Source organism: Lygodium microphyllum, chromosome 2, assembly GCF_053477565.2.
Source record: "Lygodium microphyllum isolate KBCC chromosome 2, Lygodium_microphyllum_v1.1.10, whole genome shotgun sequence".
Taxonomy (NCBI): Eukaryota; Viridiplantae; Streptophyta; class Polypodiopsida; order Schizaeales; family Lygodiaceae; genus Lygodium; species Lygodium microphyllum.
Window position 1 is genome coordinate 93,079,692 of NC_141136.1, and position 13,788 is coordinate 93,093,479.

Genomic DNA, 13,788 nt, shown 5'->3' on the forward strand with positions numbered 1-13,788 from the left:
TTGTATTATTGATGTGGGCCCTACATTGCATTCAGATTTTATGAGTGTTATTCACTAAGCCGAGAATCTGATATCCCATGTGAAGACAAACCACATTGAGGTGTGTTACCACTTTATCCAAGACATCGTTGAGGAGAAGACCATTGAGCTTGTCAAGATCTCAACTGACCAAAATTCTACAAATCTACTCACTAAAAGTCTCTTAGTGGAGCATTTTGGCTTCCTCAAGAAGTTGATGGGCATTGAATGAGATTACGTATTTCCTCATCCTATTGTACTTTATGTACATTTGTATTTTGTCACTTTTTTCTTGTTCTCCCCTCACTAGGGACACATTCACCTTTAAGTGACAGGTTGTTGGAAGGCACATGTGCCTAACTTCCCATGTATTCATTACATTGACAATATCTACACATTTGTACGCTACAGGTGGCAAGCACCCATCACTATCACTTCATTCTTTATTCTTCCACTAACATTTGAAAAGGGAAGGCGAGTTACACATTGTAATTGTTGGAGTTCCCACATACAGTATCTCTCTCTCTTGCTCTTTTCGCCATAGCTCTTACTTTGCTCTTGCTTTTGCTTGTGTCCTTCCACTTAGGCTCTACCTTTCAGTACCTACTACTGGAGAGATGGGAGAAGAGGGTGGCTTAGTGCTTTGAAGGCCCTTTGGAGAAACAGGTGAAAAGGGGTAATCGGTCTTTGGAGCCTTTATGAAGCCTATTTGAGAGCCTCTTTCTTTTCCCTACACCTTCTGTACAATATGATTTTAGTTTTGGGGGGGGGGTTTTGCTTTTTGGGAACCTTTTGAGAACTTGGAAGAGAAGATTGGGTTTGAAACTTCGGAGCTCTTCCGTGCTAAAGCCTAGATAAAGAGACCAAGAATGACATTTGGGCAAAAGGTCAAAATGACATTTATTTTTTTTGGATGTTGCTGGGGGGAGGGGGGCTGTGAAGAGTAGAGATTGCCTCTACTATTTCTATTGTTAGGATCTTAATGGCAATTGCTTTGAAATAGGGAGGGAGGAAGAGGAGGGTCAAAAAGGTGCAAATATAAGGGGGTTATGACTACAAGCTCTACATATCGTGTTGTTGTGACTTTCAAATGTCACAATGAAGAGTGCAAATAAAGGTTTTGAGGGGCTCACTGCACCTTTAGATTGGAAAAAACAATAAATCATTTAACCAATCATATTTAACCATGTGGATGCATTTGTTTTGAAGGATAAAAGATCTTGGGCCAACATATAATATTCACCATGTGGATGTAGTCATTGGAGGGACAATCAATCTTGGGCCAACATGTCATATTTCACCATGTGGATGAAGTCATTGGATGGACAATCATTCTTGGGTCCATACATATAGCAACCATACACAACCAACTAGTGGATGACATGTCAACATAGGCATGGGGCATATATTAGCTCAATTAGTCCGATTTCCTCATAATTTGCCATAAGCACAAATGTGTGACATCTTATTTCTTGTGATTTCAAACTTTCCCTTCCTCCTATCCTTCTCAAAGCTCCTTGTAAACAAGGTCATGATGGCACAAGATACATCATACCCTTCACACCCCTCAAACCCCTAGTTCATATTGTTTTATTTCCTTTTTTACTTGCTTACACCCTTCAAGCCACTTCTAAAGAAATTTGCAATGATACAATATAGTAGGCACATTGTAGCCTTCACAAATCCAAACCACCAAGCCACTTCTAAAGAAATTTGCAATGATACAATATAGTAGGCACATCGTAACCTTCACAAATCCAAACCACCAAAAACATGATGTTTTGACCTTTTGCCTACAACCAATTTTACTTTGAATCTTTTGCTATTTCAATGTGAAAGGCCCATCAAGAATTAGAAAAAAGTACAGCTAAGAAAATTAAAGCACAAAGGTCATGGCAATGAAAGTGAGTCATTGACTAAAGATCCTATCAAACCCCATAAAAGGGCTCTAAAGACATGATTGTAAAAATTGGGAGATGTAAGTCAAAACAAAAATAAAAGCATCCATAGTATACTAAAGGAAATGTTTTACTTTATTAAGTCTCCATCCATTGGAGTTTCATTGCAATCTTCTTGTATGATATGACTCCCTCTTATTTGAAGGGATGCATTTCAGATAGATAGGGTCTCTAGAATAACAAGATATAATATACACTGTAGGCAGTAAACTTGAAATAAAACACTAACAATTACAAAGGGATAAATTATACATTAGGTAGGCCCCCTGTACAAACAGCAAGATCTGCAGATTGTGAGCAATAAACTTTTGCTAATTGCTAACCATTACATAGGGAGCTTTGTAAACTCCCTCAAGGCAACACAAGTGCAAACTCAAGACTAGTCCATCAACTCCTTCAACTGTAGTAACAATCATGCCCAAATCTCATTCTGTCCTACAAGAGGCTTATGCGTGACTCTGCATTCCCAACACATTTTCAATTGCCCTTGTTAGCTGCTCTGCCCTTTTGGACAAGTGGTTCCTTTTCATTAAGTAGTCAGGTGGTTCCTTTTTATGCTTGATAGTGTAGCTTCAGGGAGCTTGCTCATATCTGATTCTATCATAAACTTGTGCATAACTGCATCGCAAACCCATTTTCCAATCCCCAGCTTGACTTGGCCTTTTTCTACATCAAGTACTTCAAATAAAGGCTTGATATTCTAACCTTGAGCAACTTGCTCATGAAACACACAGACTCCAATTAAAACAGCAACCTGGGCTTTCTGTGCTACAGAAAATGAGACTTCTGGATGGCATAGCAGTTCAGACTTTGTACATTTTAAAATGTAACATTAACAATGTGCTATATACATAATGGGGCACTCAAAGAGTAGGGTTTGCCTCATGTTATCAGTTCAAGGTCTTTGGACGTAGAAGATGTGAATACTTGTTTTGATAGCACAACTTGGTTTGTGATGGATGCAATCCCATTTTTGCATGGCTAAATTGCACACACTGGCTTAATCCCATTTGAAAATTTTGATTTGACTGCTAAAAGCCAGACAACTCCAGGCACTTGTGGATCAGAACAGATAAGGTGATGTGCACCATTTGACAAACACACTGCAAGAATAGAGGAGAATGGGACCTCTTAAGAAAAGCTAAAATACACCACATGATTGTGAACAATGTGGAAAGGCTAACATTTCAAGCATTATATATTTCCTCGTTTTACACTATTGATATCCAAGCAATTGCAAACCTTGTAACTCAAATCCCTCGGATGAGTCATATCTAGTAAATTAGACATATCTCTATCGAAATGGTACACTGGTGATTTTTGGATCTCTTAGCTCTCCTCGACAAAAAAGTCCTTTCCAACAGAAAATTAATTGGTAATTAAATTATTGCTTTAACTTGCTCACACATGGAAAGCACATTCTACAGCATTCAATGTCATAGGACATGCTTGATTGTAGTATTATCCTGCAGCTCAGATAGATTTGTAGCCTCCCATTTCCAGCTGCGTGGCCAAAGAGATATCCCCTGTTTTTATTATCCGTCCATTTTCCTGATCATGCAAAATCAGTTCAGAACTTGGACAACATGCCATGACTAAGAGTCCAGAGTGTTTTTAAAAAAGAAAGCCTACCATGATATGAACAAATGTAGGTTTGATATAGTCAAGCAGACGCTGATAGTGTGTAATCATCAGAATGGCATTGTTTGTCTTTCTCAAGCCATTTACTGAATTTGCAACATCCCGTAGGGCATCTATATCAAGCCCAGAGTCAATTTCGTCTAGTATGGCTAGATCAGCTTCTAGCACCTGCAAGATGCATACATTGATTTCCTTACAAGACTTTGCATATATTTCAGAAGACAGAATGCACAAAACCTTCCCAAGAAGCAGCTACATGCATCAAGATTCAACAATTACCTGCTAAAATAGATTGCTGTGTAAACCTCGTTTATATTAGCATAATATGTTGCACATCAATCATCACTTGCCACATCTCTCCATTTATAGCCTAGGTCTATAATTAAGGCTAATATGGTATGCTTATATATTCTTAGAGATGTACATCCCTGACATGGGCTTTGTATGTAAGTAGAGATCATGGCTGTACACTCTGAAGAAAAAACAGCAGCATTCAAATCGGAAAAGTAGAAGACTCCACATGTTATATCCGATAGCATTCCACTTGTGAGTTATCCAATTATCATCCCCCCCAAGAAGGTGACTGACTGTACAAAATTGCAGGGAGAGAGCATACGTTCAAGGTGCAAACAAAGTGGCCACCAGCAGTGAGAATGCATCCAGCAGAGGCAAGAGTTCCAAAGTTCATAACTCAAGAATCGAAAACAGACTTTGTGCGGAGATAAGCTAATGTTTGCAAACAAAAACGGTGTAGCTGGAACAGTGAACACAAACAGTAATGCAAAACACAAAACTGAAGGATGAAGATATAAACCTAAAGAATGAAAAGTGCTGAATAATGAATGAATAAATAAATGAATATGTCACAATGCTCAAGGGCAGATGTTTGTCCATAGTTGATAGCTCCACTGGAGCGAGGTGTCTGACTGTGCCATCCACTGGAGACAGATCTTGAGTGCAGTAACCACCGGTCAGTGATGGATTTTGAGTGCAGAAACCACCAATATGAGCAAAGGATGATGTAGGAGTGGATTTTGAATGCAGAAACCACCAATATGAGCAAAGGATGATGTAGGAGTGGGTAGGCAGCCAAAAGGAGGAGTATTAGAGCAAGATGATCCACCAGGAGAAAGATGACAGCTGTTGGCCCTGATCAGGAGCAAAATGCACCTGTCCATCAAGGGCAGATCGGTAGAGTGGCAGCTCGAGAAGGCAGAACAGGTGCTGGAGATGTCGAGCATGCATTCCAACAGGCAGATGATGACCAGCAACCAGGCAACAGCTGAAGCAGCAAAAACACAAGCTGGTGTTGATGGCAATAGGGGCTGGAGAAGCTGGCAACACCAAGGCAGGATGAGGGGCAGCTGCTGAAACAGATGGTGCAGAAAACACAGCTACAGCAGTGCACAGACTCCAATAGATCAGGCCGGCAGCAGATGGGCAGCTTCAACAGTAGCAAACTGATTATGTCAGCAAGCTGGGAAAAAAGGCAGTCCACTGGACGATGACGGATAGCTGTAGGATGTCCCTGGCTACCTGGCAGTAGCTGAAGGTGGTGGGCAGCTACCAGTTGAAGGAGATGCCAGTCTCCATGCTCCTCAAGGATAAGGACGCAATATTGCTGGGCAATACCATTAAAAAAACCAGAAACCGACAATACAACCATTGCATATTAAGATGCTTTTAGTACTGTGCTAAAGCTCAAAATGAATCTGAGTGAGTGTATGAAGATGTAAGTAAAGGAATATGCAGTGGAAGACAAATAAAAGGATACTAAAGCAGGACTTAGTCTACGGTAGCCTAAAGATCTAGCTAGACTTCCTAAGAAAAGATGAGCCTAACATATCCAAAACAAGGGTAGCCTAACTAGCCTAAGGATTGTAAGGGTAGCCTGGAAGTCCTAAGACTCTAGCCTAATGATAAATAATGACTAAACCAGTCAAATAGATCGTAAAGCATTGATTGAGGGGAAAGATCTAGAATCCATTGCACCAATGGCCAGCCATTAATGAACACAGATACAAGGGGATAGTACAAGGGAATGGAGAAACTACGCTACCTCCCTAGGGAAGACCTATCCTTAGTTGTGTATGGTTGGATTTTAGGTGTTAGTCTAGGTCTCTTTGCCTTTGAGTGACAATTGTAATCTACATGGCCGAGTTTCCAGCAAAATGTACAATAACTGGTCTTTTTAGGCAAGTAATCTAAAAAAGATATTTGTGATGTTTTAACTTTACCGCCCCCTTTTCCTTAAATGAAGGAGATTGATCATAGGCTTGATGTTTAGGATCAACACAAAATTGGTTCCAAGTGTCTAGGTGATTCCTTTCCACTCCTTACTTTCTTCAAGGCATAGTCACAAGTGACACAAAATGGGATGGGGAATCGAATGTTGGACAAAAAGAAGGTACCATCCCTTCAATCCTCAAGTCCCAAAATGGCCCGTCACTAGTGACTATGCTTCAAGGAAGGAGGTGATTCATCCACACAAGAGGGGGCTCATGCTTTTAAACAACCAGGAAGGGTGGTACAGTACACTTGCTGGAGATACCCCACCCAACAAGAGGGGTTGGCATTTCCAATAACAAAGCACCAAAGTGCAAAGTGGTACATCTATGGGTGTCTAATGATGGCCTAAAGCCTAAGCGTGAATCAAAAACAATATGTGCTAAGATGGGACACCTTATTATTCGTATAAAATAAGGCCCTAAAGTTAATGTAGATGAATCTAAAAATGGATTCAAGAGTGGGAGGAAAGGGCCAGAATTGTGAGTGTAAAGCACCAAACTCATACTCACATGAAACAAAAGAAATAAAAACTTAGCTTTAGAGTATCTCTTATCATGGCTTTCTTCAAGTCCACATTGGTATCCATTTGGATCTTCACAATGATTTGTTGAGCTAAAAAAAGTATTACATGCTGAATTAACCTCTTAAACAGCCCCAAATTTTCTTAATTAATGAAAACCCTAAAGTGGTGCGGAGTTCGAGAGAGTTTAAAACAATGCATTGTACGAGGTCTTGAAAATTTCTACAAATAGGTAGGGCAGCTTCATGCCCTCTAGCTTCATTGCCCACACCCCTTTTACAAAGGACATCTTGGCTAAAGCTGGCCAACACTATCTACACCCTCTCGACACTTGTTTCCAACCTTCTCCACATAGTCTTCATTGTCCATCTGCTGCGAACGGCTAGATGACCTGTCCTACTGCAGTATTTGCTGCAGCCAGCTGCCGCCCTACTGCCCATGATCATCTAGAGTCTACATTTGTTGAAGATCTGCTGTGGCCCCGCTGTGACCCACCTCTTGGTGCTGCTGCCACCTAGCAGTCCTACACCATCTAGAGGCTGAGTTTGGCAATTTTCTCTCTATTTTGATCCAACATCACTGTTTGCTACTATCTAACATCTTGGAGGCTGCCTTGTTGCATTTCAAGATCCATCAAGAGTACAACATACTCTCTTGCTCTACACCTCGGTCCTTGAGACACGAGAGTTCAAGGTACAATTCTCATTCCCTGCACGGTTTGTTTGCTACATGAGCACTGTATATTCAATATTCAATCATTCGTACAGATTTTCACTATGTTCAATGACTCTAAGTTACCTTAACCCTAACTATATTTTATTGAGTTTATGCTTTGTCATACACTTTCATTTATGTTTCTGCGTTAGGGTATTTCTTCACATGGTAACAGAGCGAGGTTCTCTTTGACAAAACCTCAACCTTTGATCTCAAAGCCCTTTGCAAGAAGCAGGAACAATAGGAGGGCAAGATGATGACTTTGAACACATCTTCACCACATCATCATGATGCTTCCAAGCCTAGCACATTGAGACACGAAACGAAGTGGGCCTCACAACTTGCAACTCCTACTTTCGACATGGGGACTACCATGGAGTCCATAAAGACATTGATAAACATGGTTTTTAGCTTATCTTCCTCTGCAATAGCCATTTGGTTGTAACCAACAAAGCAATCCATGAATGAATAGATTTCCCTATCCACTAATTGATCTAAAATCTGATCAATGAATGGTAATGGATAGTAATCCTTAACTGTTTGCTTATTAAGCTTTTTAAAATCTATGCAAAGCCGACTTTGATTATTATTCTTCTTCCTGATAATGATTGGTGAACACACTAGAAATATTAGGACAACTTTCCGTAATTTTGTCAATTTCTCAAATAGCCCGTCTCTTAGTTCAAAAGGCATATGCCTTACTTTTTGATGCATAGGGCGGCTACCTTCCTTTAGGGGAATGGTATGAACAGCCAAGCTGGGAGAAATACCTATCAGCTCATCATAACTCCAAGCAAACATGTCACAGAATTCCTGATGGTTTTTCCCTTTAGATTCGGTACATCAGTCTAGAAACTGACATGGAGTACAAACCATTTTTCTCTCTACCGCAATCATCTCTATCTCTACTTTTTTCATCTTCTCCATACACTTTTCGACCTTCATTCACTCTTATGACAAATACACATATCAATACTTCTCAATCTTTTGAATTTACCTCCTCTTTTCTGCAAGATATTGGTGATGCTCAAGATAAAGGAACTCTTCATACCAAGTATTGGTTCATAAGCCCCGAAGAGGATAGATTTTTCCATTTGAACACAGGAAAAGATAAGCAAAAGTTGCAAGATTCATTGGTGAGTGCTCCTTTTTCATCTTTTCCTTCAGCTTTTACATCTCATGGTCAAATTGATTTTGGTAAATCATCTTTTTTTTCATTCGCATTTAATACATAAAAGGAACCTAACTCATTTCCCACTACTACACAAATGACAAATCCATTTAATCTCCCACCCATCACATCCACTAGTTTTGTTGCAACTTCCTTTTAGCCTCCCTTAAGTGCACCTTTCATGTCTTCACACATCACACCAAGGGTGTCCTTCACCCTTATGCACACCCTTTAGGACCTTGTCTTTTCCTCAACCAGGTGATGTCTCCATGATGGAGGTTCATCCTTCCATCCACACACTTGTGGGTTTTTCACGACTTAGGAATACCACCCAACCATCACCGAGTGTGGATCAGTTGGTACCACAATTTGCCTCCATGGCATTACCTAGTGAACCTTTTGGTCATTATACTATACCCCACCCAGCTGTTGGACAGGTTTACATGTCTCGGTGTCTCCATCGACACTTTATGGAAACATTCAAGTACCAGTACCTCTGCATCAATTAGCACCCATTGGACATTTTCAGCATATTTGTGCCTATCCCCCTCTACCACCTCTTTATCCATCTTATTTCACATATCCGACGTCTCATGGTTCTTCCTCCTCTCATCAACCAAACATGCTTTTAGTGACAAGACTCATTTTAATGGGTCGAACTTCACTAGTTGGTTAAAAACCTAATGAGATATGTCCTTGACTCATAAAACCTATGGAATCTTGTGCAAGGGTTGAAACCCCAACCTGATGCCACACTAATTTCATACAAGATTGTCTACTCGTGGAAGGCTAGGAATGCCTCCGCTATTGTCAAGTTGATGCAAGGTCTATTACTTGAATTTCCTTCACAACTTCAACATTTTGACTTAGCATCCGAGCATTGGGCACACTTGATTGATCGTGTTGCGACTCGAGATAGAACCCATCGCATCAATTTTGGATCATGAGCTCCAAAATTTTAAAATCACTAACCAAGATGACTTAAAAGTCAAGTTGCCTGAGTATACCACAGGAGCTCCTAAGTCCTCTCACAATCAAGTCACATTGTTTCTTAACAAGCAGCTAAGAAAATAATTTTATTTCCTACTGCTAGTGATCTCACAGCCCACTATGCCCACATTCTATGAATTTAAGTGTCATCTACTTCGTTACGCTCGACTATTCGATCAGTTTCAAGTTTGACCTCTGTAGAGGGGGCTCTTGTTGCTTCTTCTCACAAGGGGCAACAAGAAAAAAATAAACAAAATCAAAACTCTAATCAAAATTAAAAACAAACTCAAACTCAAAATCAAACTATGAGACCCAAGGAAACTCCTAATCATCTCTAAAACCCGGGTGGCAAATTGTACTAAAGAAAAATGGATATTGTCAACATTATCAAAAGTTTAGTCACTTTGACGACAAGTGTTGATCAAAGGCATGAGGTATAACACCAAAAGCTAAGACTTAGACCCCCTCCCCTTAGTCGGACAACCCCTAACAGGAACGGCAAGGTGGTAGCAACCCTCACCGGGGGCAATGGAGAGGCCAAACCCACGCTACTACTCGTCAACCATCACAATCGACAACATTCTCAATGCGAGAGGGCTTGTTTGATTGGTCTACAAAGGCCCACATTGTCTCCATAGAGACAATTGAGGATGCCAGTCTCATCTACATTTGCGAGTTGCCTCCTAATGAGGTAACCACAAAGACCCACTCGTCAGAGTATAGTACTTCAACTACTCCTTGGATTGTGGACACCAGAGCTATTCACCATATGACCCCAATCTAGGACATTTTCATTTCCCAAGCTCTTGCAATCAGGCAAGTCCCGATTGGAAACAACTCCTCGATCAAGATTCAAGCTCATGGTCATGTCAATTTGCCACTAACCAAGGCCCGGATCGCGCCCTATGTTGAATGATATATATACTATGTCCTCCAACTTGGGGTGAACTTGTCATCCATTCAACAACTTTGCCGGTTGGGTTAAACAATCTTCTTCATAGAAACCACAGTTGAGGTCCTTCACTCTTAAGACTGGTTTAATGATTGCTCGCAGTGAGGCGCAACCTAAAGGCCTATACGACATGACACAATTTCTTTCTAAGCCAACAACTGAGGGCTCTGAATTCCACCACTTCCAAGCTTTAGCCGCTACAAGGAGCCTACAAGCACTGAGCATCTTTGGCACTTTCATTAGGACATCTCTGATATGCCTCTCTTTATGAGTTGTCACATTGACAAATGGTTCATGGCCTTCCACATCTAAGGCTATTGTGGAATATCTGTAAAGCTTGTAAACTCAGTAAGCAACAACATAACCCATTCCCTCAACCATCTACATATAGAGTTGAGACGCCTCTTAGATTGATTCATGTTGATCTTGTGGGCCAACATCCACCAGTGCCTCAAACAATACATTGTACTTCTTTTTTATTGTGGATGATCATTCTAGATACATATGGGTGTACCTTCTCAAGCATAAGTCTAATGCCTTCACATATTTTTCTCCTTGGGGTGATGCTGGTGCATAACCAAACCGGTCGTCGTGTAGGATGCATGAAGAGTGATAGTAAGGTGAGTTCACCAAAAACCCCCCCCCCAAAACGTGTTTTCTGAGTTCCTACAAGAACATGGAATCTTATGTCGGCTTACCTTTACCAACTCTCCTTCATAAAATGGAGTCATAGAGCATAGGAGTCAAACCATCATGACCATGGCACGCTCTATGTTGTTTGCAGAAAAGCTTTCTGAGCATCTTTGGATCAAGGCTATTAGCACTTCAGTATACATCCTCAACTCGTACTCGACTACGGCTGTCCCTCAAAGGACGACTCCATACGAGGTATTTTTTGGCTCTTCGCCTATAGTTTCCAACTTTAGAGTCTTTGGAAGACGTACCTACACACACCCCTCCCCCTGATGATAAGATAGGCAAGCTCACTCCTTGAGCTGATCTCCTGATTTGAGTAGGATACTCCTTTGAAGCGAAAGCCTATTGTTTATTCGATCCTTGGACAAACAAGGTGATCATTAGGAGAGATATAGTGTTTGATGAGAGGGACATCACGTACAGTTCTACACCAAACTTCGAGCCCTTTCCTCCTATCATTCCCTCGAATATAGTGCCTTTTGGGCCGGCTAAACTATTGAACAGTGCTTCTGCTTCAACCACTCTCTCCCACCACTGTCAATCTATCTAGCAACTATCAACACTCCAGAATCCACCAACGTGCTTTCCAAGAAGCAATCAGTATCCAAAAATTTGGCCCTTTTACCTAATTTGAGCTCCCATATGCATATCTCCATCGAAATTGCCAACATTATGCACTTTCTTCAACATTGGTACGAGAAATTTAGGGCTTTTCTAATTTTCGAGTCCTACTGCCACAATGAAGTGAAATTTTATTGATTTGCTTAGAATTTAATTAAAAATTAATCAAATGTACAAATGTGACTTAGATATATGAGGTGTACGTCAATTATTTCACAACATGGGATCCAAGACCTTGAGATATCAATTGGTATCAAACACAAAAGTTGTAATAAGTTATGCCTGATAGATACTAGGTGATACCTAGTGTCGGATTTGGGCCTAGACCAATTTATGGGCTACTAATGTCAATGGTGACATTAGAGACTAGGCATTAATTAATTAATGAATATCAATCTAAGAATCAATAACTACTCAAGGATACTTGGGAAACAAATTGGCCTAGCTAATATAATTATTATTTGATAAAATTAATTTTTTTAGTGCTAGAATAATTATTAAATTAATTTCTTAATAAGATGGATAATGCTAGAAAATGGGATTAAAAGGCTATCACTTGGCAAAACTTGCCCATTTAAGTCAGAAAAACGTTTCTAGAGGCTAGTGAAAATCTATTCCAACCATTGTGAGGAAGAACGAGGTTGTTGGAGAGAGAGAAGAAGCTATTAAACTATTCTACAGCATTGGAGACTTGTCCAAAAACTAAAACAATTGTTTGAAGGCCTCCAAAATAAGCAAGTGACAGAAGTTGGAGCCTAGTGACAGCCTTTTGGACTCCCAAACTAAAGATGACTATAGGTTTGACTCTCTTAATCAAAGTAACGACAAATTGGAGGAGGTTTTTGCAAAAAAAATCAAAAATTTCTCTGTCTACAACATTCTCTCTATTCCTCTAACTATTTCTCAAGTTATCTCGACAAAATCCAATCATTAGAGATCGAGATATTGGTTAATATCTATTGTAGACCCTAATTTACACTAGAAATTAGGATTTGACACTTTTCTCGCAATGCGTGCTCAAAATTAAGGGCCTAAAACTCGGATTCCAACAATTGAAATTGAAGATTTTCAAGGAGATTCAAGAGACTAACCAACCAATATCAAATTTGGCACTAAATTTGTCTCACAAGGAGCAAGTTGAAGACCAATCCCCAAGCAAACCAGGGGGCAAATTGGTTTGAAAGTTGCCGGTTATTTATAATAAGCACTTGGATTAGCAAAACCAATCAGAGAATCTCAATTGTACTCCATCCATTTACAATTGAAGATAAAGAAATATTGCAAGAGGTGTCGATTTTCAAGCCCATATGCCATCCATTGTCCAAGATTAAAGTGGTGAAGTGTATATTTCAATTTATGTGATTTGTTTACTTGCTATAATTATTGATTAAGTAGGTTATTACAACAATTTCCGTGGAGAAAGGCTCATTTCATAGTTCCATTGCCCAAGATACCATCAAATCCCTTGACTTGGAGAACCCAAGGCACCTAATTCAAGGTTAGAAGTGTTGCTCTAAGTATTGGAATTGTGTTTAGCTGAGCATTTACATCAAGTATGTCATCTTACAATGAGATGGGGTCAAGCAGTGATGATGTATCCCATTCTAAAAATGAATATAATAAAGGGAAAAATGCAATGTCTAAATCTTGCAACAAGCCTATCACATGGACAGTGAGAAGAAAATGTGGTTACTGACCAAGAAGTGATGCAAATGACCAACAAGGAGATGAAAAATATAATAACCAATTCAAGGCTCAGTTGAAGGCAACAATTGACATCTTTGTTAAATTGGCCAAAGACAAGGTGGAGTAGAAAGAGATGGAGGAGGAGGAGGAGGAGGAGGAGGAGGAGATGATGGGGCATGTGAGGAGGAGGATACAGAAAAAATGTGGATTGTAATATAAAAACAGCATGCATGTTTTTTTAATAAAAGAAACTATTTAAAAAACTTTCTCATTTTGTGACCTTGTTTCTATGAGAGTGTGCAACAAAAGAAGGAACACGAACACAAAGAGAGAGCAAAAAATAAAGGAAGAAATATTGCACTCCCTGAAGATGAATGCTGAATACAATGATGTGGACTGATCAGTCCTTGCATGCAACCCAAGGCATCAGTGAGGGCACCAAATTAGACTGACATGATGGCAACACCAAGTCGGAGAGTGTCTGGGAGCCAAAGTGTAAGGCCTCTAAAAAATCTGGCTAACCTGCTGAAAT

At 40.0% G+C, this 13,788-nt stretch overlaps 1 protein-coding gene across 1 annotated transcript in view; it reads right to left on the reverse strand.

Moving 5' to 3' along the window:
- Window positions 1–3,132: 3,132 nt before the first annotated feature.
- LOC148040024 (putative ATP-dependent transporter ycf16) overlaps window positions 3,133–13,788 on the reverse strand; it is a 36,280-nt gene continuing 25,624 nt past the window's right edge. Inside the window, exons 5-6 of the mRNA XM_087695967.1 lie at window positions 3,609–3,785; window positions 3,133–3,527 (exon numbers count right to left, since the gene is read on the reverse strand). Coding sequence (XP_087552093.1) covers window positions 3,450–3,527; window positions 3,609–3,785 — 255 coding nt within the window. The 3' untranslated portion in view covers window positions 3,133–3,449. The remainder of the gene's footprint in view (window positions 3,528–3,608; window positions 3,786–13,788) is intronic.